Raw genomic sequence first — 27907 nt, 5'->3', positions numbered from 1 at the left:
TAATTGTAAAAATACTTTTTAATACTGAATATTCATGTTCACTGTTTTGGAAAGGTTTTCATCTAGACCTGTGAAACTTTTTAGGAGAAACTTGGATTTATGTCCTTTTTGTAAAAAAAAATTGTCCTGCATTAATACATCACAACTTTGCTTTGTCAGGCACAAAATCAGTGTGTCCCTTTAGGCTGAACGTGGCTGTGTGGGTGTGCATAAACACTTCTATACAACGTGAGGTGATAATTTAATTAACGGCATTTCTAATCAGGCACACAGCTTCCTAGTACATTTTGCTGCAAGTGATTAGTGAAATATGAAACGGCAACTATTGGTTTGTTTTAACGCTTTGTCCCTTACAGAAGGCATTTTGGGGTTTTTTTTGGCATTATTTATTTATTTAGCTGCTGCCGGCACATATCTCCTTTCAATTCTATTTAAAGCTGTGACAGAACAAGTTGCCTAAAGGCTGGCACCTGCCTTTTAGTCTAACATGCTACCTTTCTGTCAGGCAGCTTTCAATTATTGTGCTTCTGCGCATCCAACTGAATCTTCGTCAAGAGATGCAAGATGGCTGTGACAAGCCTTTCTGGTACTTAAGGCTATGTGGATGACAGGCTACCTCTAACACTTGCTTAAAACGTTTTGCCTGAAGGACTTATGGCAGCTCGTGCTATACGAAAACCTAGACTTTGCACTGGACACTGTGCCTTTTGTCTTTCATTCAAGATGTCTGTGTTTTTAATGGTAACATTTTAAACTGGTTGGGGGAAACCCATATCTGTTTCACTTAATACAAAACTTGAAAAGCATATGGCATGATAATCTATATTGTGCTTGTGTGTGAAAGGTCTTTCCACCTTAAATGTTATGTTAAAAGGTTGTAGTCGAGTATATCAATTGTCACTGTGTACTTTAGAGTTGACAGTTAGCTACACACAGAGGTTCTATATGTCTGCAAAGGCCGCCTGCCCCGGTGTCTTTATTTTACTAAATTTTGACAACAGTAATCGTCTTATTAATGATATGCAGATTACTATGGGGGTTATTTACTAAGGTCCGAATACCCGAAATTCCCCGAAATCCGAATATTTTTTTTTTATATTATAGGCTTAAAAAAAAATCACAAATTTTTAGAAATTTATTAAACCCAGAGGGCTAAAAAGCCTGAATATAAAAACACGGCATCTCAAACCTGTCGAGGTTGCATAAAAGTCAATGGGAACAGTCCCATTGATTTTTGGCTGTGTCAGGGGTATCGGGCAATTTAACGATGTTTTCGGAGCTTTCAGGGGAAAAAGTTTACGAGGAAAATTCACAGAAAAATCGTGAAAATCTAAACTTTTCCGGCAAAGGTCATTTTTGGGAAAATTTGATAATAAATAAGCGTTAAAAACCTGAGCCGATTAGATCGGAGTTTGTAGCAGCCAATATTGAGATAAATTCGGGCCTTGATAAATAACCCCCTATGTGTCTAGATTTCTGTTAGATAATATAACTGTAGCCATTTGGTTCTTGGTGATCCATTGGACTAAAAATCAATGTTTGTGCAAAAGTTTTAAAAGATGATCTATCTCTATTGGGTTAAAATGATGAGATGTACAGAGCAAAATGTCGAAAGCAGTATTTTAAGATTGAAGCTAAAGAGTGAATATTGCTTCTAATATCAGGTCTTGACACACGACACACAACACTAGCTACTTGTATCATCTTTCTGATATTCAGGTGTTGTATCAGAGCTACAGTAGGTATATCATTGATGCTTTCAAGATACAGGTATGGGTCCTGTTACCCAGAATGCTCGAGACCTGAGGTTTTCCAGATAAGGGATCTTTTCGTAATTTGGAACTTCATACATTAATTTTGCTTCAATCATTTAAACGTTAATAAACCCAAAAGGATTGGTTTGCCTCCAATAAGGATTCATTATTTCTTGGTTTAGATCAAGTACAAGGTACTGTTTTATTATTATAGAGAAAATAGTAATAAATTAATGAATTGATTTAATCAATTAAAACAGGGTCTATTTAAAGATGACAATCTCATAATTTGGAGCTTTGTGGATAATGGGTTTCCAGATAAAGGAACTTATACCTGTAGTCCGAATCCTGCTGAAAAAGGCCGAATCCTGCCGAATCCAGTATTCGGTTCGGGATTCGGGCAGGATTCGGCCTTTTTCAGCAGGATTCGGATTTTGCCGAATCCTTCTGCCCGGCCGAACCGAATCCGAATCCTAATTTGCATATGCAAATGAGGGGCGGGGAGGGAAATCGCGTGACTTTTTGTCACAAAACAAGGAAGTAAAAAATATTTTCCCCTTTCAACCCCTAATTTGCATATGCAAATTAGGGTTCGGGTTCGGTATTCGGCCGAATCTTTCACGAAGGATTCGGGCGTTCGGCCGAATCCAAAATAGTGGATTCGGTGCATCCCTAGTTTGAATCTTAAGTCTAATAATAATTTAAACATTTAGGGGGAGATTTATCTAAATAAAAAAAAGCCAAGGGAAAAAAAGCCGACAAAACATGTACAACTTTTTTCTCAAATGCTAGCAACAGTAAAAACGCAACAAAATATTCCCCCATGTGTTTTTTTTTCCAGAAAAAATCATTAAGAATCTCATTGTCCCATTCATTTTCAATAAAGCTTAAAACCTCAAATGTTTTAGTAAACTGGGAACATAAATAAATTTGTCAGAGAACATCCTCACTGTTTTTTCACTGCGTTTTGTCTTGAACCGTGAAAAAAACTAAATCTTTGATAAATTGGCCTTATTAAATATATCTTATTTGTGATCAAGGTACTGTTTTATTATTACAGAGAAAAAGGAAATAATTTTTAAACATCTGAATTATTTTATTAAGATGGCATCTATAGGAGATCTTAATGTTTTTATGAATAGTCACCTGGGAACATAATCATCTGATTACCCTCCCCTTAATTAATTTGAGGTTTTCATACAAATACGCAATACATTTTCATCTCACCCCAGAGTTTGTTGGTTCCAAGTTATTGTAGTTAAAGAGCAACTGTGATTTCTGTATTAACCCAAACTGTAGTGGATCCTTAATAATATTTTTTTTACATTTAGTTTTTGTCTTGTAGTTTTAGAGATAGATATGTGCAGTTTTTTAACGTGCCTTTATAATAAACTCAGTCTTGCTGCCTGTAACAGAGTATAGACAAATGCAAATTCATTTGAAAAATAGCAAATTATACCAGGTGACAAAAATATAGCCTCTACTGGCTATATCCAAAAAAAAAAAAAAAAAAAAGGTAGATTGGGGTACATACAAATCTATCAGTAGGGAGGGTTTGTATTAAATTTTGAGTTGCGATTTTGCCACAATTCATGGCAAAATCTCAAACGTGTGGGGTTTTTTTGCAATTCAGTTTTTTTCAAAAGAAAACGTACACGTTTTAGATAGCAAGATTTTTATTTATATTTTTTTACATTTGAAAAAAATGTTTGCAAGATCTTGGTGCAATTTGCGAATACGTTGGGAAAAGTCAAAACTCAGAAATGAATATATTAGCCCTTAAATTAACAACTATAAGGAAAAGAACCCTAAAGATTATAGTCAGACTTTAGTCCGTTTTCTACGGTTTCCATTAAGCCCCCCGTGTGTCCCTTAATCAACAACTGGACCCACAGTGAATTTTACATTTACACAATGCATAGCGACATCCTTTTAGACACTGAGATGAATGGTATGCCATCTGTACATCTCAAAGAATAACCATGTTTGATCCCAGCAGTACTTTTCACTATTTACACATGCACAAATAGGAAAAAAAATATAACTTTTTTACAGAATTCTCCTATGAATCAACACATATTAACAATTTCTGCTACAGGCATTTAAAAGCACAATTGGATTGTTATCAGTTTAAGATGACTGTTATCTTCTGAAAGTCTCATTCCAACAAGGTTATATATTATACAATTATTAAAAGGCAGGATTAACCTTGAATTCATCCTCTATTACAAATCGATAAATTATTTTCATACCATATATCACCTAATCCCACCCATTGTGCACAGAATCTTAATCCACAGTCCCAACAAAGAGGATTGTAATGAAAATTTTATAGAAGAACACACTATATACTATTACATCCATCATAATTATATGGGATTTGGTTAAATGATCATTTTCAGAACTCACTCAAAAAATGCTGAATTATGTCCAAGGTGTTCTCGGAATGAATCAGAATAAAGCAAATACTGGGACATAACAGTTGTAATGACAGAAATTGTTGTTTTATTAGTATTAGATATGGTCTATAGGGCATAACATTTTAGAATCACTAAAGAACTTGTATAGGGCGTACCATAACTGATCTCATTGACATTTGTTATAGCTTCAGACCCATAGTGGCTGATATCATTCCAGTATACCAAACAATGAATCCCAAATTTTAATGTATAATTGCTCACTAAGAAAAATGAAATTTTTTTGAGACATTTTATATCCAGCTGTTGATCATACAGCTCTTTCTGTACTATTCGCTTCTATAGGATGGTAAGTACAGTTTTTATTGGACATAGGGATATTTTATCCAGAGATACATAAAATGTCAGGCCCCCATTTGAAAAATGAGTGTGATGGGTAAGTCTGTTTTTGGCAGATGCCAAAAAAGCTCTACTTGCTTTGGAACATGATGCGCTCTGTAAAGGTTGGTGAAGGAAAAACAATATTATGGGGCTGCTCTATACTCCTTGGTCTTTGGCTCCTTTAAATCAATCCTTAACAATACAATACCCAAGGACATTCTAGACAATCTTGCTTTATTACCAATGGTGCTTTATTAAAGTTTGTGGAAGGTCCATTTATGTTTCAGCATGTTAGTGTTCCTGTGTAAATAGTGATTGCTTGGAGGGAAAGGAGTATTAGAATTTGTCTTATCTACACAGAGCCTTAACTTCAACCTAGCTGAACACATCAGATGTCATGAAACATGAAATTTGAGCCAAGCCTGGTTTCTCAACTTCCCTAATGCTCTTGTGGCAGATTCCATGAATGATGTTCCAACATCTAGTGGAAAGAAGTTTTTATAGTGGTAAAAGGAAGGACCAACTTGATATTAATGCCCTTGGTTTTCGTAATTAGATGAACAATAAACAATACTTTAGGTATATAGTATTTTGATAATTTGGCCAGGTTATAGTACCTCTCTGTCTTCCCTGGGGAACAATTTTACAGAAAAATGCACATACAAATCTGGCACAGTGTAAACACTGTGCACACCCATGAATAATTCTCTTACCAGCTAGTATTTTTTAGTGTACTTATTTCCTATTTTGTTTCAGTCCACTTTAAATAACCTTTGTCTGCATCAGCTCATGGTACAGGTTCAGACAACCTACCTCACAATCTGAAATTCCAGATCGATTGTACAACTATAGTAAAATGTGTATGAAATTATTACTGATGACAATCTATAACTTTCAACTGACTTGTCTTTGCTCTTGATCATTCATTATCATTACATTACAAGTAGTCAATGTGAGTTCGTAATTGTAATGTTGTAAGGTTGGGTGCGGGTCAGGCTGGGAAAGTACACTGCTCCAATGCTCCCAGAGGCATGCACATAAGTAGGGGGTTATTTATTAAAGTCTGAATGCTAAAAACTTTATAAAATCAAATTTTTTTGCGAAAAAATAACTCAAATTTTTCGGGATTTGTTTTACCCAGAGGATGGAAAAAGTCAGAATCCTTATAATCTGGCATCTCAGACCTGCCGAGGTTGTTTATAAGTCAATGGGAGATATCCAGATCTGCCCTGGGTTTTGTGCAATAATCTAAAGATTTTGTGTTTTTTTGGCAAAAATCTGAAGTTTTTGGTCCGAAAATCTGAAAAATTTGTATGATCTGAATTTTTACGAGTTTTCCAAGTTTATTCCCACACAGGAAATATTCAGGAAAATGTATTGATAAATAAGGGGATATAACCCATGCGGATTTGGTCAGAGTATATTTCAGAAAATAATGAGATAAATTTGGATTTTTAATAAATAACCCCCTTAGTGTACAGAACAAGATGATGCGGGTACTGGTATATATAATGCCAGTTAGAAGATTTTTGTCAGCAGTTTGGAAGGTATGTTAAGCTTCCTCTATCAGAAATTGCAAGACAATTTTCTACTTTTGAACATACTAAGATTTGTGTGACATATTGTTCAGTGTGACTTCAAGGCTTTGGCACTGCCTTCTTACTTCGCTGACTTCTGTGAATTATAAATAGGAAACAGATTTTATCAACCTTTTCCATGGACTAAGACTGCTCTGGGGATATCACTGTTAACAGACACAGCTACTTAGAAAAGGTCTCCTTCTTTTAAGCCAAATGTTTTCTTGGCAGTAGTGAAATATCTCACATACTGTACTTAATTCAGGCAGGGCAGCAGAAACATATTGACAGTAAAATTGCTGTAGATTAGTTTGAGCTCTATTATTTACCGGGCTTGGTTAAGTAAACATGCTTAGAATATTTTTTTTTTACATCTTAAAATATTATAGCTATAGGCACTGTGACTGCTAATTGGTGTATAGGTAAATCATCTACAACACACTTGTAAGTTGAGTTATCTTGCTAGAAGCTTTTGTATTTCTAGTTAAAAGTGATTATTATTTAAGGTACAATATAATTAAAATTTTTGTTTCTAGTTATAATTTTGAAAAGTGTCAAATGTATATTTTTTTGGTAAATAATTGCAAAGTTTGCAGGTCAAAGAATTGTTTCCCCCGAAGATGCCTAAAAGAATACAGTTAGCACAAATTATGGTATAACTTTGGTACAGGTATGGGACCTGTTATCTGGGTGTTTCGGAATAATGGATATTTCCTTAATTTGGATCTTCATACTTTAAGGGGGTTATTTATCAAAGGTCGAGTTGTGTTTTCTCAAAAAATGCCCCAAAGATTCTAAAAGCCTGAATCCGAAAATACTCCAGCTAAAACCTGTTGAGGTCATGTAGAAGTCAATAGCAGAGGTCCCTTTACCCATTTGAAGATGATGTTGTGCATTTATGATTTTTGGTTTTTTTACAGTAGGTTGCGCTTGAAAACTTGATAAATTCGAGGTATTCAAGGTCTTTTAGCCTAGAACTCTCTAAATTTGAGGCATTCAAGTTTTTACCCCTGATTGCTTTTAATCAAGTCTTTAACATTTGGGTTTCTTCATAAATAAGCAAACAATAGAGTTGTGAGTTTATTCAAGGTAGAAAAAAACTCACAAACTTGACTTTTGATAAATAACCCCCTAAGTCTACTAGAAAATATTGTAAACATTAAATGAACCCAAATAGGCTGGTTTTGCTTCAAGTAAGGATTAATTACTGTATATCTCAGTGTGGACCAAGTACAAAGTATAGAGAAAAGAAATTTTAAAGAATTTGGATTATTTGGATACAATGGAGCCTATGGGAGATGGCGTTTCCGTAATTTGCAGCTTTCTGAATAATGGGTTGCGTACAACAGATCCTATCTGTACCTCTCTTCCCTTTACAACATCTAAGAGACTGCAAATACCCGCTGAAAGAAAATAGCATACTAATTTAATACATAATTCTTAATTGAAACAATATACAAAAATATGTTTAGCAATAACACAATTATATAGTTATATAGTTAAATCGGGTTGAAAAAAGACAAAGTCCATCAAGTCCAACCCTTCCAAATGAAAACCCAGCATCCATACACATACCCCTCCATACTTCCACACAAATTCTATATACCCATACCTATACTAACTATAGAGTTTAGTATCACAACAGCCTTTGATATTCTGTCTGTCCAAAAAATCATCCAAGCCATTCTTAAAGGCATTAACTGAATTAGCCATCACCCGGCAGTGCATTCCACAACCTTACTGTCCTGACTGTGAAGAACCCCCTACGTTGCTTTAAATGAAAGTTCTTTTCTTCTAGTCTGAAGGGGTGGCCTCTGGTACGGTGATCCACTTTATGGGTAAAAAGGTCCCCTGCTATTTGTCTATAATGTACTTGTAAAGTGTAATCATGTCCCCTCGCAAGTGCCTTTTTTCTAGAGAAAACAACCCCAACCTTGACAGTCTACCCTCATAATTTGTCTTCCACACCTCTTACCAGTTTAGTTGCACGTCTCTGCACTCTCTCCAGCTCATTTATATCCCTCTTAAGGAATGGAGTGCAAAACTGCACTGCATACTCCAGATGAGGCCTTACCAGGGACCTATAAAGAGGCATAATTATGTTTTCATCCCTTGAGTTAATGCCCTTGTTTATGCAAGACAGAACTTTATTTGCTTTAGTAGCCACAGAATGACACTGCCCAGAATTAGACAACTTGTTATCTTTAAAGACCCCTAGATCCTTCTCATTTAAGGAAACTCCCAACACACTGCCATTTAGTGTATAACTTGCATTTATATTATTTTTGCCAAAGTGTATAACCTGCATTTATCAACATTGAACCTCATTTTCCAGTTTGCTGCCCAGTTTTCCAACTTAGACAAATCACTCTGCAAAGTGGCAGCATCCTGCATGGAACCTATAGTTCTGCACAATTTAGTATCATCCGCAAAAATAGAAACAGTACTTTCAATGCCCACCACCAGGTCATTAATAAACAAGTTGAAAAGCAAGGGACCTAGTACAGAGCCCTGCGGTACTCCACTAACAACACTGGTCCAATTAGAAAATGTTCGATTTACCACCACTCTTTGTAGTCTATCTTTTAGCCAATTCTCTATCCAGGTACAAATACTATGTTCCAGGCCAACATTCCTTAATTTAACCAGCAACCTTTTGTGTGGCACTGTATCAAATGCTTTAGCAAAGTCTAAGTAAATCACATCCACTGCCATCCCACAATTGAGGTCCCTGCTTACCTTCTAATAAAAAAAAATGAAGTAGTTATTTAGTTAAAAAGAAATTAAGTTTACACATAAAACCATGCTGGCATACACTTATAGTATTATGATTTGCTATAAAGTCCAGTATCTTATCCTTTAATAACCCTTCAAAAAGCTTTCCTACTACTTTTTGAATAGAGGCACCACATTAGCAATTCGCCAGTCTCTCGGCACTATGCCAGACCTCATTGAATCCTGCAAAATTAAGTAAAGAGGTTTGGCAATCACAGAGCTAAGCTCACTAAGTACCCTGGGATGAATACCATCTGGCCCCGGACCTTTGTTTATCTTAGCATGTTCTAGTCTATTTTGAATTTCCTCATGTGTGAACCATGCATCATTAGTTGTATTACTAGAATTGGTACTATTAAGAAGGAAACCTTCAATAACTGGTTCCTCATTTGTGTAGACAGATGAAAAATATGAATTCAGAATCTGCACTTTTATTATTTAAATTAATGTTGCAAAATGGGGTATATGTCCTCTTTCAGTGACTTTAATATGGAATAATAAGAAAATGAAGCTAATTAGAAATTATTTCTGCTCAGTTGGATGCATAATGAAATTGAAATTTTTATTGTCTCTAAATATTGCACAGGTATTGTGAATCCACAACTTTGTTGTGCTCTGAAGCCAAACAAAATATTCACATTAACACAGTCATAATTATTTTTGAAACCATACTAACGGACTTAATGAGGAGCATTGCTTGAGGATGGCAATGAGTGGGGACTAAGTTGAAACAATTAGGCAATGACTAGACTAGAAGAAGGGTTATTATAGGTAACTGCAGGGGGTCCAAAAAGAACAGCCTTCTGTGGAAGAGCTACAAAATGCATCATCTACAAAATGGAAAGCATATTTTCTCATTTATTGCCATAAATTGGCTTTTAGCTTGCACTGGTCTGGGACAGCTTGAATAAAGAAAGGTAGTGTCCACTTGCCTATTTTACCCAACACTCCAGTCTGTGTTATAAGCTCAAGGCAGAGCTGTACTGTAGTGAGTAGCTCCAATATTTACTATTCTGCTTTGAAAATGCGCATTTATTTATAAAGATATATCTCTCCTAAAACAAAAAGAAAAAATAAACTACTTTCATATTTGAATTTAAAATGATCAATAACAAAGCATTATATTTGATTTGTATCTTCATTTATATATGTTGTATTGTTGTGGATGCAATAATCCCAGCAAGAATTCGGTTACAATACAAACAGTAAATTGATTTCCATGGTGAATATTTCAAAGCTCACCTGCATAATTATGTCAAAAAAAGAAATCATAAATGTTTATTTCAAAACACTTCCCACAGCACTTCTTCACAACATGAATGATAGGCTTTGGAAATGATTTTGTTTTACCTACTTTATATTTTTTTTCCAGGTATTTGAAACCTGAAAATGATGCGTGCCTCAAATGATTTTACATTCTTTTTATGTATCTTTTTACTAGTACAAGGTTTACCAACCAGGGGCTTTTCAGATTTTGCTGCATTACAAATCCAGTGTTGTAGTTCAGCTTTTCCTAATGATGCTGGACAAATCCAGTTATCTGTGCAGACAGTAATATTCTGATATCAATATGGACTCCTTGTAAAGATCCAGCCACTTCCCATTGAAGTGTGCATTTTGTAAGCGAATATTTGCACTGATTATGTTTTATTTCTAGCTTGCTTTTTTCTCTCAGACACTGGACAATGCTCCCTGCTTTACTAGAAAATGGATTGTGATACTCAGGAGAACTATGGGAGGTTATAGGAGACAACAAAGTCCAATGTATTGGCATTCATACTTACAGCACACTTACATTCAAGGAGTTCCCTTTTAATATCAAAATGAGTTCACTAAAAGCTCCCATAAGTTGAATAATGCAACCCTTAACAAATCACAAGCAGTCTGTGACCATAGCCATAACCTTGAGTTTTTTATATTTTCATTTCATAAAACTTCTCATTAGTGATGGTGCTATTATACATTTATGTATATAAAGAGCATTCTGTATGTGTTAGAGCTACAAAATTCTAATAATACTAGTTCAACACACAGCTAGGACTTAAAGGAGAAGGAAAGGCATATTTAATTGGGGGTGCCGCAGAGCGATCCTCTTCCTGCTTTGTCTTTCTTTAAATTTCGCAGGGCAGATGCATGCTCAGTAGTAGGAAATAGACGATTTTTCATCAAAGTTAGGCTTTTCATGCTACTGCACATGCATACCCGCATGAAGAAAGAAGGAAGCCGAATGCTCCGTGGTGCTCGCTGGAAGAAACCCCGGACCGGTACAGTTTAATTTTGATAACAGCATCAGCTAGATTAATATATACAATCACTTGGGGATGCCTAAGTTGTGGCACCGCCAAGTAAAGAGCGCCTTTCCTTCTCCTTTAAACAAGTTTAACTTAGACAAAAGCAATAGTATAATTTAAAGAATGCTTATTAAAACCCACATTATAAACCATGATATTTTTGCTCTGGACAGCACAATTATTTGCACAGAACTGCACATTTCTGCATCTCAATTGCTGTAGGATGTGTTAGATAAATTCTGATTTGGCCTTAGGGATAAAGAAAAACAGTTCATTAGGACCTTATGGCGCAACCACACAGTTCCTACTCTTGTCCCAAGGGCTTATATGGAAGAACATTGTTAGTGGGAGAAAAGATGTTGAATTGATGTGGTAACAGTTTGTTGTCAATCATTTCAGTTTATCTTAGTTTATATTGTTTAATATATCATTACAATATCATTGCAGTGGCTGTAATGATGAGTTTTACAAAAAAAAAATATTTTTTTTTCTTTGTGAACTTAGGAATTTCATCATATGATTTTTTTTTTCATTTCTGAAAAGCAGAATTGACACCTGCCAGCTTCAGTGTATTTTCCTATTTGTAAGTTGTCACATACAGCCTTAAATTAATGGGATATAGAAAAGCCTAAAGAGCCTAGGCAACATTGAGAGTTCATCTGCTATTTTGAGTGTTTTTATGTATTTATTTTTATGTATATATATTAACTTAGTTTGTAGGGAGAGCATTTAGCATCTACAGTCCTGGTTCAGACTTGCTCTGCTACCATGAAACAAACAATGATGTCAAACAAAAGGACCCTTTAAATATTGGGAAGTACTACTCACGGAGGTGCAAGCAGATTTAATTGATAAGAAATATAAAGGAAATATTTGACTCTGTTTTACCGAGTTTATGTATTATTGACCGATAGCAATTGTTTTGGAATACTAACAAAATAGCTTACTTGTTAGAACATAGTCACTCAAGTGTTTGAAAGCTTTGGCATTTCACCTTTTTTTTATTATTGTACAAATTGGAAAGGCCATCTCCCATATACGTCATTTCATCCAAATAATTAAAAAATTTTTAAAATTTCCTTTTTCTCTGTAATAATAAAACAGTAAGTTGTCCTTGATCCCAACCAAGATATAATTAATCACTTTTGGAGGAAAAATCAGCCCGTTGGGTTTATGATTTTCTAGTAGACTTTATGAATAAAAGATTCAAATTGCAGAAAGATTTTGGACAACAAGCCCCCTTAACTGTATCCCATTAACATATGATCCTGAGTTTCTTGCAGAAGTGGAGTGTATATTTAATTTTCTTAAGGTATTACATTTATTATAGAGAAATCATATGAAATGCATTGTATGATATCAATTAATAGTATTGTTTTTTGTTGGCTAGTAAAGTTAAGCATTTTCTCTCATGGCTGTAACCCTTAACTATATTAAGTTAACAAATAATTCTCCCTTGGGTCACCTTTTTAGAATTAATAGTATTTGCTCGAGCATATCAATTTTATGTCATCTTCAGAATAGTATACTTGTTTGAGGGGGAGTGTATATTTGCATTCCCTTTTCAGAATCAGTTAATAATTGGATTATTTGCAGAGAATGTACTGGAGCTATGCCTCCTTGGCTGTGTGTAGTATAATACACCATCAGACATATTTATCACATATTTACCTTTCAAATAAATGTAAAAGGCAAATAGCTGTGTTGGACATTGCAGAGATTGTGGTGATAATCTGCATGCAAAGCTATTTTCTTTTGCAGATAAAACACCAGTCAGCTTTATATTTCTGGGAATGAGTTTATGTACAGATAGAAGTAAATAGAAGAAAATCAATAGTAAGGCTGCAACATTTTTTGTGCCTAAGTGGCACAATTTCTTCAGATTCCAAAAACATATAATTGGATAAAATATTGTGTTGACTATTAACATGTCAAATACTGCCTTGAAACACAGAAATAAGAGATCAAGCCCTCCTTGGAGATATGAGGCATTTCTGTTTTTCTTCGAAAATGACAATCTTGTTCTAAATTAGAATAACAAATCTGCTTTTACTAGCAGTTTCAACGTGAAGTATGATCATGTTTCATTTTCTTTGCTTTGTGCCATTTGCTTGTGTGCATTTCTGGTTTTTAGACTAATAATAATTATTCACTGTTCCCAGAGACATTTGAAAATGTTAGGGTCCTGAACCATTTATTTAATCTCAATAATTTCTTAACATATTATTTAGTAGTACATGTTTATATCCCTCTCGAGACTATCAAAAAGTAAAATAATGCAGTTCCAGCCACCCACCCCCCTGTAAATAAATAACCGTTCCTCACCTCTACCGTATCACCACTTGTAACTCTCTAGATGTTGCTGGATTGAGAGTCCAAGCAATTGTCCAACATATAACTAAGTTAAAATATGGCTACAGTGCTCACATTTGTGGATCCAAAGTTAAAAAAATGCTTAATGAACAATATACTGTCTCGGCAGTATCTTGATGATGGCCCAGGTTAAGAAAAAATTCTACCAATTTTCAGGCATTTGTTGTCCTAGTTGCGCACCAAGGGTCCAGGGGAAGGATTGTGTATTTTATTGAAAACAAGAAGTTTAATTCTAATCTAATTTAATAGAAATAATTTGAAGGTGCTGGCAAAATGTAATATTCTCCAGTGTTCTTCAGAATTAGGGTACCCATATCATCTATGTACAAACTGGTTATATATATATATATATATATATATATATATATAGTCCAATGTTAAACTGTATCAGGCAGTTTCTAAATATAAGCAGCAGGATAGCTCCATTTATAGCATAGCACTCTTAATAACCTCATTTTTTATTCTTTAACACTTTAACTTCTTTAAATTCATGAATGCCTATCAGACTTTTTATTATTTCCAATTGTTGTTCTCTATAGGCACTTCTTGTTCAAGACATCATCAGGAACAACTCCTTTGTTCAGCAGCTCTTCTCCTGGATATCCTCTTACTTCAGGAACAGTTTATACTCCTCCTCCTCGACTTCTACCAAGAAACACATTTTCTAGAAATGCCTTCAAGTTAAAGAAGCCGTCCAAATATTGTAGCTGGAAATGCGCTGCCTTATCTGCGATTGCCGCCGCAATCCTACTTGCAATCTTGCTGGCCTACTTTATTGGTAAGTTAATCCTTTTTGCTCTTCATTGGCACCTTCTTGGAAACTAAACAGGAGCTAAACAAACAGTTTTGTGCAGTTCTTGGTGAAATAAGAGCATCTTTACCTTACCCCTTTGATGAACATATTGTTGTAGTCTATAACACAAATTGAATAACAAAGAGAAACAATATATATTGTGTAAACAACAAAAGAATAGAAGAGTTAAAGGGATACTGTCATGGGAAAACAGATCAGCTCCCTAACACCAGATAACAGCTCCCTGGTAGATCTAAAAACAACACTCAATAGTAAAAGCCAAGTCTCACTGAGACTGATTCAGTTACATTAAGTAGGAGAAATAACAGCCTGCCAGAAAGTAGTTCCATCTTAAAGTGAAGGCACAAGTCACACGACTGGGGGCAGCTGGGAAACTGACACTATTTATAGCCCCATATCAGATTTCAAAATTGAATATAAAAAAAAATCTGTTTGCTCTTTTGAAAAAGGGATTTCAGTGCAGAATTCTGCTGGAGCAGCACCATTAACTGATGTGTTTTGAAAAAAAAACACATTTTCCCATGACAGTATCCCTTTAAGAAAGATCTTTTTAACACTGTTTGTTAAAAGCAGCCCAGAAAATGCAGTAGTTTCCAAATTGTTTAAGAAGAACAAAGCCCTCTTTATAACCCTAGGAGCCCTCCAAAGTTCTCCCTCCTAATTTACACCACTGCAGACCCCAATTACTGCCCGTTTGTACTGTACCACCTTATAAAGAGCAAAGTAGAACAGTGGGGTTGGCAACTGTCATATTTGAACCACTATTGTCTGACATGTTAAATGTTACTTTAAATGTGAACTACCCCTTTAAGCAAAATTACTTATGTTTTTATTCAAATACAACACATATTAATGTCTACATTACTTGTCCTCAATTATGATACATTTTTGCATTTCAGTATAGATAATCTGCTTGACTTTTACATCTTTAAAATGATGAGGCTTTTTGATGCTTCTGATACCATTTTGTGCATGTGGTTAGCTTTGCAAGGGAAATGCTTTTTGGCAATACATGTCATGTTATTGCTTATAGATATTCTGCTCTTTCTTAGTCATAAAGCATCTGCTTCTTGATTAAATGAAGAAATGAAAGCAGAGCAGCTGCATTTTACTGCCTTTATTGCAGGCTATCTTGCTTGTTAAGCAGAGGAGATGAATTTAGAGAGGTAAAGGAAAATGCTTGGATTTAAAACAAAATCTAAGTTGCAAAGAGGAGTAGTGCAACTTTGTGTCTATATACAAGGAATTGAGAATTGTAAAAACCATAATTATTCTACTCCTGCATCAGTGTCCATGGTGCAACAAAGCCAATAGTTTTTAAAAACGTTGGTCTCTTACAGCTGCTGAACTTGAGTAAGTCCCTTTCCATTTACTTTCTCCATTCTGCTTTTCCCATATTTTCTGTCATTCCAGGTTTTCGATTTTTAGAGGCAGATTTATAATGGGTCGAATTTAGAGTTCATGGGAGTTTGTAAAAACTCCCATAAACTCGCATGAACTCAAAATTCGAATAAAAAACAACCAATCAAAATTTATCAAAAAATTTACATTTTTCCAACTCGGGTGAATGGGATCGACCTGCAAACTCAAATCAAATTTGAATCAAATGCGATTGGATTTTTTTTCTCCGAAAAAATCTAGATTTTCAGGAAGGCTGCAAACAACTCCAAATTGATCCCAGGACGTCCTCCATAGGCTAAAACAACAATTCGGCAGGTTTAAGGTGGCAAATAGTCAAATATGAATTCTTAAAGGGCCAGTACATGATACATTTCTAAAATCGAATTCAAATTTTTTTAAAAACTCGAATTGAATTTTAACTAATCCCTATTCAAATTAAACTAAAAAAACTCAAATTTGAATTTTAAAATTCTAATTTTCACTTCAACCCTTGATAAATCTGCCCCTTAGTGTCTTCTTCTTCAGTTGAGTTATTTCTGTTGCCCCATATCCCATCCCATATACCCCTTTCACTCCTTTTCTTAACCTTTTGCTGCCCCATATCCCATCCCCTGTACCCCCCTTCACTTTTCACCTGTTTTTTCTAATTTATCAGTGCCTCTGTTTTTTTTTCCTTTTTCTTCCACGTGTCCTATCTACTCTTTTTATTTTTCCTATTTCTCTTTTCTTCACATTAACATTTTTTCATTAAACTGAAAAACATATATTTGTAGTCTATAATTGAGGAATGTAAGGAGTATTTATCTTCCTTAGATCTTTTTCTTTTTTCCCTCTTCTTTATATTTTCCCTTTCCATATGGTACCCTGGATCACTTATATGCCATTCTATCTCCTTCTTTCTCCATTTTACCCCTAGACCTTTTTACTTGGCATACCTCAGTACAACCATGAAATACAGATGGAGCAAACTTTATTTTGACCTTAATTTCATGTGTATTTAATTTGACATACTGGTACAGGGTGAGTCATGTGAGGTTTAACTCATTTCCTTTGAGTAGAGATAAGCGAAACAAAAACAAAATTTGTTTTTAATAGTGCCAGAAATGATGATGCAATTTTTACTTGGCCTAATATTTTATCTATGCTTCTTTTTCACTGCACCTTTTACTTTTATTCTCAACTGACTGATGGGAGACGGGCACAGCAGAAGAATGTATATGGGGCTACAATAGATAGAATGAAAAGGAAATAATGTACTATCCCCCCAAACCTTGGTTGATAGCTGTAAGCAGTGTTTGTTTATAATTGTAAGATAGATTGGTTCTCCCCCAGATCTGTTACTCAGCTTGATCCTCCTCCATTGTTTCAAGTAAGAACCAAAAGACAAGTGACTATAAACAGCTGATTTCAATAGCTTACAAACAACTTTAAAACCCGTGAAAATTCTGAATGAAAGTATAGTAGAAAGTTGTTAAAATTCCATATTTTTCATTATGCAAGAAGTCGTTTTAAGGTAAATATTATCTTTTAATGTGACACATGTGAGCCAAACTTTTCTTTAGTTATTTCTTTTCTTTAGTGACTGATTTAGGAAGAAGTCAGCAAACTCTCAGGGTCCAGAAACTTTAAGATTATGTTAATATTTTGCAACAGGCATTTTAATGACATAGGTCATATTGTACCTACGTTTGAGAAGAACACATTTTTAAAAATATGTAATGAAAGGAATGTCAATAAATTGTGCACCATATATATTGTGTAATTTATTTTAAAATGGTAATTAGCACGGTTATTAATCACTGCAATACGCTGGTCATTTTTTTTTCGTTCCCTTTCTATATTACTACATCTAGAACAAATAGTATTTTCCAGTCTATCAAACACACCATTGGCTTGTTCCTAGGCTCATTGACTTTAGTAAACAGTTATCAGTTTTAATGTTAACAAGAGCTGCAGGAAAGAATCAAAGTACATGAAAATTTCAATTAAATAACAAGGTTTGCTTCATAATAAAAGTTATGTTTAAAGGAATTGCCTTTCTCAAAGCACTTTAATTTAAATATCTCTTGGATTTTTACAGTAAAGAACTTGCAGTTTCTGGGAGGTGTTCTGCAATTGTTTTGGCATCTTATAACTTGTGATGCATTCAAATTGTTTTGGCTGATGGTTTATATGTGGCAGTAGAACATTATCAGTTATATTCTAGGCTGGAGATAATACTTTTATGTTTCAAATTGATTTTTTTGCAAACTTGTTACTTTAATAAAGAAGTTCTCAGCATATTCTAATTGTAAAATATAGCGCCAAAACAATAATGCAACGTTGCCTTTAATGCGTGAGGCTTAAGATACGGATTCACCTGCTACACTTTAATGTTACAATTCTGATTGCCAAGTTGATGTTTAACCATCACTGCGATAATAATAAATCTCTTTGACTTGAGATGACGTGAAAATACACTTTTCCAATTTTTACTAAAAGACAATTCTGTTTTACAATATATAGAGGTCCAAAAGATGAATTGAATGTTATTGTTTTTATTCCCTGTTGAGATGGGAAAGGCAGTTAACATATTAAAGAAGATTGCAATGTATATGTATGAACCCATTATGTTTCCTATAGACTAGTATGCTAGGGAACTGTAACTATTTACAGTATTTCTTCATGTATTAACTGCTAATTAGTGATTTGCGCCCTTTGCTTCCCAGGAAAATTTGCGAATTTCGTGCAAAATTTGCGAAACGGTGGAAAATTAGCGAAACGGCAAAAAATTCGCAAAACGGCGCCGGCGTCTTGTTTTTAACACCGGCACCTGTTTTTTGATGCCAGCGGGCGCTTTTGATGCCGGCGTCCGTTTTTTTGGGTGCCGGCGAAAAATTTTTTTGACTTCGGCAAATTTTTTCAGGCGAATTTATTCGCTGGCGGCGAATCGCGCAAATTTACTGCGAATTTGCGCCTGGCGAATAAATTAGCCCATCACTACTGCTAATGGGATACTGTTATTTTCTTATGAAGGCATGTATAGACATTTGGGCTCGGCATGTCTCAAACAGTTGCCATCAGAGACACAGCAGTCAATAAATCTTATTGGGCTGAATGAGCATGGTGTTGAGTAATAGTGTGGCCTAGTTCTGTACTTGCCTTGTTCTGGTGCCTTGTTCATTGAATAACTGGAGAAAACAGCTTGCATCCATTTCATTGTCTCCAGTCTGTACATTTGTGTCTATGATAGATGTGCTACAAATGCAACCTCATGTTATTCTCTGGTTCTATTTCACTATGAAGCAACACTGGGATTTTACATAAAGGAAGGCAGTATTTGTTAAATTACTTTTTTACCTTTAGTAAGGTCCATCCCAACTCACTTAGGTTAGTGGTATATTGGTCTAATATGGAAGCAATTTTCCTAGAATATAAAGGGGTTGTTGTATGATTACTTCCCCACTGCTGTGTGTTCATTAGTTCACTGGTCAGAGTAGCAGTATCAGTTATGCATCAGATGTCATAATTTTCTCAGTGTTGGTCAGGGAAGAGATTGAATAGAAAAAGGGACAAGGTTATATTTCACCAAATGTTTGGCCAGCCCAAAACTGACCATATTAGAATATCAGCATTAAATAGTTTTTTTTTTTTCCCTCTGCTTCACTTAATTTGTCAGGATAACTTTCAGGGTCAGACTAGGCCAGCGGGAAAATGGGACAAATTCCGCTAGGCCCCACTGACCCTGGTCCACTTCTTCTGCTGGCAATTACGGGCAACATCATGGTGCTTGTGACTGGAGTAGGGAGCCCATTTGCCCGAATGCCTGACAATGATGACATTAGCATATAGAATTGATTGACACTTTGACATTGCATTTACAGGGAAGATCTTGCATAATACCTCTGTCGATCACAATTTCTAGACCACTTTTTATCTTACTTTTGAAAGCAAGATGCATTGCTCATTTATCCTCATCTATTTCATTCTTCATAGTTTGCATTGTTTGTGTTTTGAATAAAACAGGAACATTCTTAGCCAATCCTTACCAAAACAATTTTCATTTTAAAACTTTTTGCACGCAATCTTTTGTAGGAACATTTAATTTCCTTGAAAAGTAACATCCCGATCCTCAGAGCTAGGGAAGAAAAAATTAAATTGTGCTTCACTTCATTTTAAATTTGCATTGCTATTAATTCTAGATTAGCCTGCCTTTTGTTCATAGAAATAAAAGAGAAAACTGCACAAACAAAATAGAGTAGAAAGCAGTGACTCTGCCTCCCTTTCCTTAAAAGTCCTAAACTCCAAACCATATAGAAATGTGCAAGCAACCAAGATTAGAAAAGTATAATAAAAAGTCGCTGAATACTGTGGTATGAAGCTTGAGCCTTCTTAGCAGATTACTTCCCAAAGGATTCTTAATTATTTGGAACAAAACAGAGCACAATAAAGTAATGGTTGTGGAAGCTGAATGAATTTATAATCACCAATGAGACGGGCATTAAAGTAACAGAGCAAGCTTTTCGACTCACACAAGAACCTCTGTAATTGATGGAAGTACATGGCTTCTTTGCTCCAACCCAATTTAAATGATGTTTGTGCCACATTGCATAATAGAGATAACAAATGGTTATGGTAAGTTTGGAAAGGTTAGTCATAAAGCCACAGAATATAAAAGGAAGACTATCTATAAGTCTTTCTTTGGAAGCCTTTCAAAACCATAAATGGACAATAAAAGCTATGTAAACTGACAAAAATTGTATCCTATATATATATATATATATATATATATACACACACATATTTTATATATATATATATATATATATATATATATATATATATATATATATATATATATATATATATATATATACTAAAGAAGAAAAACACAGAGACCCCTTACAACCAAAACGAGTGCTAAAAGGCGCATGTACAGCCAACGTGACACCCCAGTCCCATTAGGGACCTATATATATATATATATATATATATATATATATATATATATATATATATATATATATATATTAGTCCAAGAAAGCACTCACGGCAGCAGCAGCCATTCAGCTTGTATTAATATGTCTTTATTCATGCATGGTGCATAATGCACCCGGCAAATAATTGATTGAATGGTGAGTGCCGATATATATGTTTTTTGAGAGACTATAAATATCTAATGTACTTTAATTGAAAAGTAGTTTTAAAGGGGTTGTTCACCTTTAAATTTACTTTTAGTATGATGTAGATATTTTGAGACAATTTGCAATTGGTTTTCATTTAATATTATTATTGGTTATTTAACTTTTTACTTAGCACCTTCCCAGTTTGTAATTTCAGCAATCTGGCTGCTAGGGTTCAGATTACCCTAGCATTAATTTGAATAAGAGACTGGAATATGAATAGGAGAGGGTCTGAATAGAAAGATGAGTAATAAAAAGTAGCAATAACAATATATTTGTAGCTGTACAGAGCATTTGTTTTTTAGATGGGGTCAGTGACTCCCATTTGAGAGCTGAAAAAAGCCAGAAGAAGATAAATAATGACAAAAAATGATAACAAAGGTGAACCACCTCTTTAAGCATCTGCCCATATTATGCTAAGTATAAAAGAAGAAATGCCAAATTTTCTGTCTGTATTTCTAAGAGTTTTCAACACTCAGCTCAGGTTGACATGGTTACTCATAGGATCACAAATTGTCTTTTTGATTCTACAAGTTTCCATGGTAATCCCTGTTACATGATGATCTCTGATGTATGCTAATGGAGGTAAATTAATTAAATTGTCACTAAAGCCTAGTAGTCATGTGAGCAGCCAAGTATAGGGACGTTTAGTCCATATCAGGATATCGATATGAAAAACATAATCCTTTCAGTGCCGATCAGGATAGTTGCCCATGGGAATCTTTTAAAATGGTGTATTTTGCTGATACTTAATTGATGGCATGTGTCGCTCTCTTCTTGCTATCATTGGGTATAAAGATTATATTTGACATTTCTACTTAAATATTTGCAATCCTCGGAAAGTTTTCTTTTAATTAGAAGGGGATTTACAAACTTGGATATACAGTAGTCTCTCTAACTGCTTTGCTTGACTTACTGAATAGTAAATTGTTGTTGTGGTGTGCCTCCCGCTGTGCAAAGAAATGTCTGCCACTTCAGATGTGCTACTTGCTCTGTTAGGGTAAGGCCAGACGAGGAGATTCGGGGAGACCACATTTCCCTTGCCTTTATTGTATACTTTTTACATTCTAGTGAGGGCAAGAGCTGTCATTATAATTGACACCATTGGGGCAGGGGACCTTTTTGGTGAAGGGAGAGAATCTACTAATCAGGGACAGGTAAGTCTGAGTTAACCTTTTTGTACCATAAATCAGTTAGGAACACTTGAAGTCAACAATGCACCTGAAGGCATGATTTCTGGAAGACTAAGGGTAAGGCCAGACGAGGAGATTCGGGGAGATTTTGACGCCTGGCGACTTATCGCCACGTCTTTTGCGCAACTATCTCCCCGAACTGCCTCAGCGTCTTTTCCCCATAGGCTACAGCGCAAAATTGCCTGCGCTAATGCACACGCGGTGCTTTCACTGAGGCAACTTTGGGCGACTATTGAAAACACATCGCCGCGTGTGCATTAGCGCAGGCGACTTTTTATTCTAGCCTATGGGGAAAAAACGCTGAGGCAGTTCGGGGAGATAGTCGCGCAAAAGACGTGGCGATAAGTCGCCAGGCGATAAAGTCTCCCCGAATCTCCTCGTCTGGCCTTACCCTTAGTCTTCCAGAAATCATGCCTTCAGGTGCATTGTTGACTTCAAGTGTTCCTAACTGATTTATGGTACAAAAAGGTTAACTCAGACTTACCTGTCCCTGATTAGTAGATTCTCTCCCTTCACCAAAAAGGTCCCCTGCCCCAATGGTGTCAATTATAATGACAGCTCTTGCCCTCACTAGAATGTAAAAAGTATACAATAAAGGCAAGGGAAATGTGGTCTTCTAGATAAATAAAGGTCACTAGGTTTTATTTAAAAAAAATCGAATTAAATTTTAAGCTTCATCTCACTGAAATAATGCACTTTATTAATAAAATTGTAACATGTTTTTAGACTATCCAGGCCAACGGGGTTAATCACCAGCTAACTAGAGTATGGGTTACACTTGACTCTAACACTTAAGGTAGGGCCTTCGAAAATTGGAAGAAGTGAAGGTGCGCTGTAGTGCAACAACTCCCACAGGCTACTATGGTCTGGGTTAGATTTTGATTGACAGGTAGGCCCAATACATCTTTTAGGGGGGCTCCTTTTCTTAGCAGAATAACTCAAATAACCAACTCCAGCACTAACAAAAGTTAACAAAATAACATACAGGCAAATACCCTGCGTGCAGAGAAACAGGATTTCCATCAGAGCCAGTTATTTATAAAGAGTGAGCACCTAGGTTAAGGGTGCAACCCCCTCCAAAGGATGTATTACACCTGCCAATCAAAAACTGACTCCACCTACTGCATGAAGACAGAATGAAGAGCTACAGGTTGCTCACAGGGGGAGAGTAACTTAATTATTTCATAAACGGTACAACATTTTTAATTGACTATATTTAGAACATTTCTTATTTCAGAAAGATGAATCTTATATTAAATTTTCATTTTCATGACAGGTCCCCTTTAAAACAGGTTTATATAGCAATTTCAGATGCAGTATTCTTCCAGTTTACAGAGCACAGAAAAGTGAAAATATGGCATTAAGTGTTTATCTACTGAGGACTGCAGTCAGTGTCCAAATACAGTCCTCATTCAATGGCTTTTTTTTTGGTACAGAGTAAACACTAGTTGGACTTTTAGTCTCAAGTTATTATCATCATCACTTGGCCCTTGGGGAGAACACATTGAGATCAGTTTATGAGCTGCCACAAGCAGGCCTTGGGAGGAATGTGTACTGAAAATGCAGTCTGTACATTTATCTAGCTGGTAATAACCATGCATGTGTGTCTTCATAATTACTATAATAAATTATAGAAATGATTATAAATTATAGAATACACTGCAATGACACTTATTTTATTATACGTTTTTATTTAAAAAGTTGTCTTGCCCAACAGCTTGTTAATGCAATCCTTAGGATGCCAGCATTTGCAAGGCCTGTCGGATAAAGGTGACCCTGTGTTTACGTGACACATAAGGCTATGGTGTTGATTAAAATAAAGATGTTCCTTTCCTTATTGGTTAGTGTGGGTATCTGTCTGCTCAAATGTATCACGGTGTGATAAAGATGGGCAAGCTGCAACATTCCTGTTCCATTACCCTGTCACATGATAGAAGAATTTGCACCTCTGCAGCAGCTTGTCCAGAGAAATGTACCTATCTTTGTCACAAATTGCACCTTGGATTTCTCATATTGCATTCGGGGGAAAAACTGTAGGGGAAACAAAGCCCATAAACAGGATGAGGTTGGGGCCGTCAGAGTTTAGGCCACAGACAGAGAAATGTGTATGTGTGTCAGTTGTCTAAATCAGGTATATTCTCCCTCTGTAGCTGTCTACGGAACATTGAGGTTAGATTCAAATTCTCCTGCAATGTGTCTTAATACTAACAGGCTCTGTTCTTTCTATTCTAAAGCCTTAGGGATGTCCAGATGTATTCTGATATGCCAGGTTTAATTTTTAAAGGTAATATGCATAATGCATAACAGTGCTGCAGTTAATTCAATTTCAGAGTTTTTTTTTTTAATTTGCTGGTTCAGTGCTCTACTTATTTTTCCAAGATTTTTTTTCTGTGTTCTTAGGAAATTAGCTGAAAAAATACTAGGAGGTACTATAACAATGCTGTAGTATTTTCTTTATACTGATATGAATGCGGGCAATGATTTCTTGTTATTTTATTTTCCCTAACAAAATTAACTAAAATCAGACAAGACTTTTTGAAAAGGTCAATTGGCCCTTTGCTAATATACTTGTATGCTAATGGCTTGTTTGATGTGAGCGGTGAGCAAGAGAATGGTCATAACTGAAATACTTTGCATTAAATCAAATTTTACTTGAATAGAAAAAAATTGCCTATAATGAGCTTTGTAGATGACTGAGGGCCCATTTATACAATTCCATCGCTGATTACAAAATGTAGCTCTGATGCATGAAGCAGCATTGTGCTGTTCTATTTGTTGGTCTTTGACCTGTATAATAGTATTTTTTTGCTTCTAATTTTGGAGAGGAAATCTGGTGGCAACTTGACACATCATTATTAATCTGGCCTTGTCTGTTATAAACATGTGAATGGTAGATTGCAAATGCAAAGATTGGCAGCTTGGAAGGGCTTCTTTATTTGGTGTTTAATGCACTTTTTTTTTAGATAATCCTATATTTAAGATGATGGAGTTCAAAAACAGTGTAAATCAATGGAATTTCTCCATCTTCAAACCATGATTGAAATGTTTCTCTATTTTATATAGGCCAGTTAGTCTGACGTCAGTGGTAGGAAAGCTTTTTGAAGGGTTAATAAAGGATAAGATACTGGACTTCATAGCAAATCATAATACTATGAGTTTGTGCCAGCATGGTTTTATGCATAATAGATCTTGCCAGACTAACTTAATTTCTTTTTAAGGTAAGCAGGGACCTCGATTCTGGGATGGCAGTGGATGTGATTTACTTAGACTTTGCTAAAGCATTTGATACAGTGACACACAAAAGATTAATGGTTAAATTAAGGAATGTTGGCCTGGAACATAGTATTTGCACCTGGATAGAGAACTGGCTAAAAGATAGACTGCAGAGAGTGGTGGTCAATGGAACATTTTCTAATTGCACCAGTGTTGTTAGTGGAGTACCGCAGGGCTCTGTACTAGGTCCCTTGCTTTTCAACTTGTTTATTAATGACCTGGAGATGGACATTGAAAGTACTGTTTCTATTTTTGCAGATGATACTAAATTGTGCAGAACTATAGGTTCCATGCAGGATGCTGCCACTTTGCAGAGTGATTTGTCTAAGTTGGAAAACTGGGCAGCAAACTAGAAAATGAGGTTCAATGTTGATAAATGCAAGGTTATGCACTTTGGCAAAAATAATATAAATGCAAGTTATACACTAAATGGCAGTGTGTTGGGAGTTTCCTTAAATGAGAAGGATCTAGGGTTTTTATGTAGATAACAAGTTGTCTAATTCTGGGCAGTGTCATTCTGTGGCTACTAAAGCAAATAAAGTTCTGTCTTGAATAAAAACGGGCATTAACTCAAGGGATAAACACAGAATTATGCCTCTTTATAGGTCCCTGGTAAGGCCTCATGTGGAGTATGCAGTGCAGTTTTGGACTCCAGTCCTTAAGAGGGATATAAATGAGCTGGAGAGAGTGCAGACGTGCAACTAAACTGGTTAGGGGTGTGGAAGACTTCAATTATGAGGGTAGACTGCCAAGGTTGGGGTTTTTTTTGCGAGTGGACATGATTACACTTTACAAGTACATTAGAGGACATTATAGACAAATAGCAGGGGACCTTTTTACCCATAAAGATGATCACCGTACCAGAGGCCACCCCTTTAGACTAGAAGAAAAGAACTTTCATTTGAAGCAATGTAGGGGGTTCTTCACTGTCAGGACAGTGAGGTTGTGGAATGCACTGCCGGGTGATGTTGTGATGCTGATTCAGTTAATGCCTTTAAGAATGGCTTGGATGATTTTTTGGACAGACATATCATCAAAGGCTATTGTGATACTAAGCTCTATAGTTAGTATAGATATGGGTATATAGAATTTGTTAAAGTAGGGAGGGGTGTGTGTATGGATACTGGCCTGGGTTTTCATTTGGATGGGTTGAACTTGATGGACTTTCTTTTTTCAACCCAATTTAACTATGTAACTATGTAGTGGAAGATTAAATGCCATCCTGACATGGCTGCATGACTGTTTTACATAAGTATGACATACAATGAAAACCCCATTTGAACATCATTCTTTAAAATATATATGTTTTAAGTGGATGCATAGTCTTTAAAAGCTCTTTCAGAAACACTAGATATAACCTCACAAGGGACTGACTTGCTGCCATTCCAGAAAACAACACTTTTCTGCAATGGCAGCAAATAGTAGCATAAATGTGTTAGGTAAATAAAAGAAATAACATTCTATAATAATATAATATATTTTATGACATTGTTTCACCATCTTGCAAACTTCTCCAGTTGCCAGGGTAAACTGGTATGTTGGTGTAAAACAAGAGTTGGCTAGTTATGGCTAGATGTTATATTTTTTTCCTACAGTTCCCTTTTTCTGCTACCTGTTAGATTTTGCTAGTATGGTTTGACCTAGTCCCTGACCTGACTTACTCTTTGATAGCCCCATGACTTTGTAGAAACCTCAGCTGTTATGCTCTACCTTATCTTCTCAATACTGAATTGAGAGCACAGTAAAATTCTTATTATTACTCCACTGAGCAATATTCTTTCTCTGTGGTCTTCCAGGTTGTCACAAGGGTCCCATTCTGTCGATCAAATCTCTCACTAATAAATTAGTTGGTATTACACTTTATCTATAATGCACCATTTTATTCTGTAGGTGGAGTACTTGGGAAAATACTATTAGTAAGACATAAACAAAACAATTACAACATACAATGAAGAAAGCATAAATTGAGCCACAAAGTCAAAAGGGCACTTCCTGTAAGCATTTCCAATTTAGGAAATGAAAGCTAAAAATATTTTATGAATCAGTTATCATTAATAATTATATTAATCAATTCCAACTAATCCATGAGAATTCTAGAATTAATGAAAGCATTTAATGGATCCAGTTGAAGTCGATTCAGCTAAGACTGTATCGTAATAAAATCTACTTCGATCAATTAGCAAGGACATTTCATTTGCTCTTCAATTTGAACAATATCAATAAATATATTTACATTGATGGAAATAACCATGGAAAAAAATGAACATCGCCTTAGCCCTCAATGGGTGTTGACATCTCAGACCAGTTGTTATACTGGAGGAATCTGGAGGCTCAGACAGTGATACAGTATAAAGAATTTTTCTTAAATGACCAAACTCTCCCCGGGGAATCAATTGACAGGTTAGGTCATTTGTATAGATTTTTGTGAATTTACTAAAAAAAAATCGAATTCCTAAAAGGATCAGCTACAAGACTTCAAGATTAATATGTAATAAA

At 35.4% G+C, this 27907-nt stretch overlaps 1 protein-coding gene across 5 annotated transcripts in view; it reads left to right on the top strand.

Moving 5' to 3' along the window:
* Window positions 1–27907, top strand: part of LOC108710917 (teneurin-2) — a 1136107-nt gene that overhangs the window by 790733 nt on the left and 317467 nt on the right. For all 5 annotated transcript variants that reach the window (XM_041586173.1, XM_041586172.1, XM_041586171.1 and 2 more), the window contains one exon: window positions 14108–14346. In XM_041586173.1, the coding sequence (XP_041442107.1) occupies window positions 14108–14346 (239 nt within the window). The remainder of the gene's footprint in view (window positions 1–14107; window positions 14347–27907) is intronic.

This window comes from Xenopus laevis, chromosome 3L (assembly GCF_017654675.1).
Source record: "Xenopus laevis strain J_2021 chromosome 3L, Xenopus_laevis_v10.1, whole genome shotgun sequence".
Taxonomy (NCBI): Eukaryota; Metazoa; Chordata; class Amphibia; order Anura; family Pipidae; genus Xenopus; species Xenopus laevis.
Note: the sequence above shows the minus strand (reverse complement) of the source record. Positions and strands in the feature narration are given on the sequence as shown.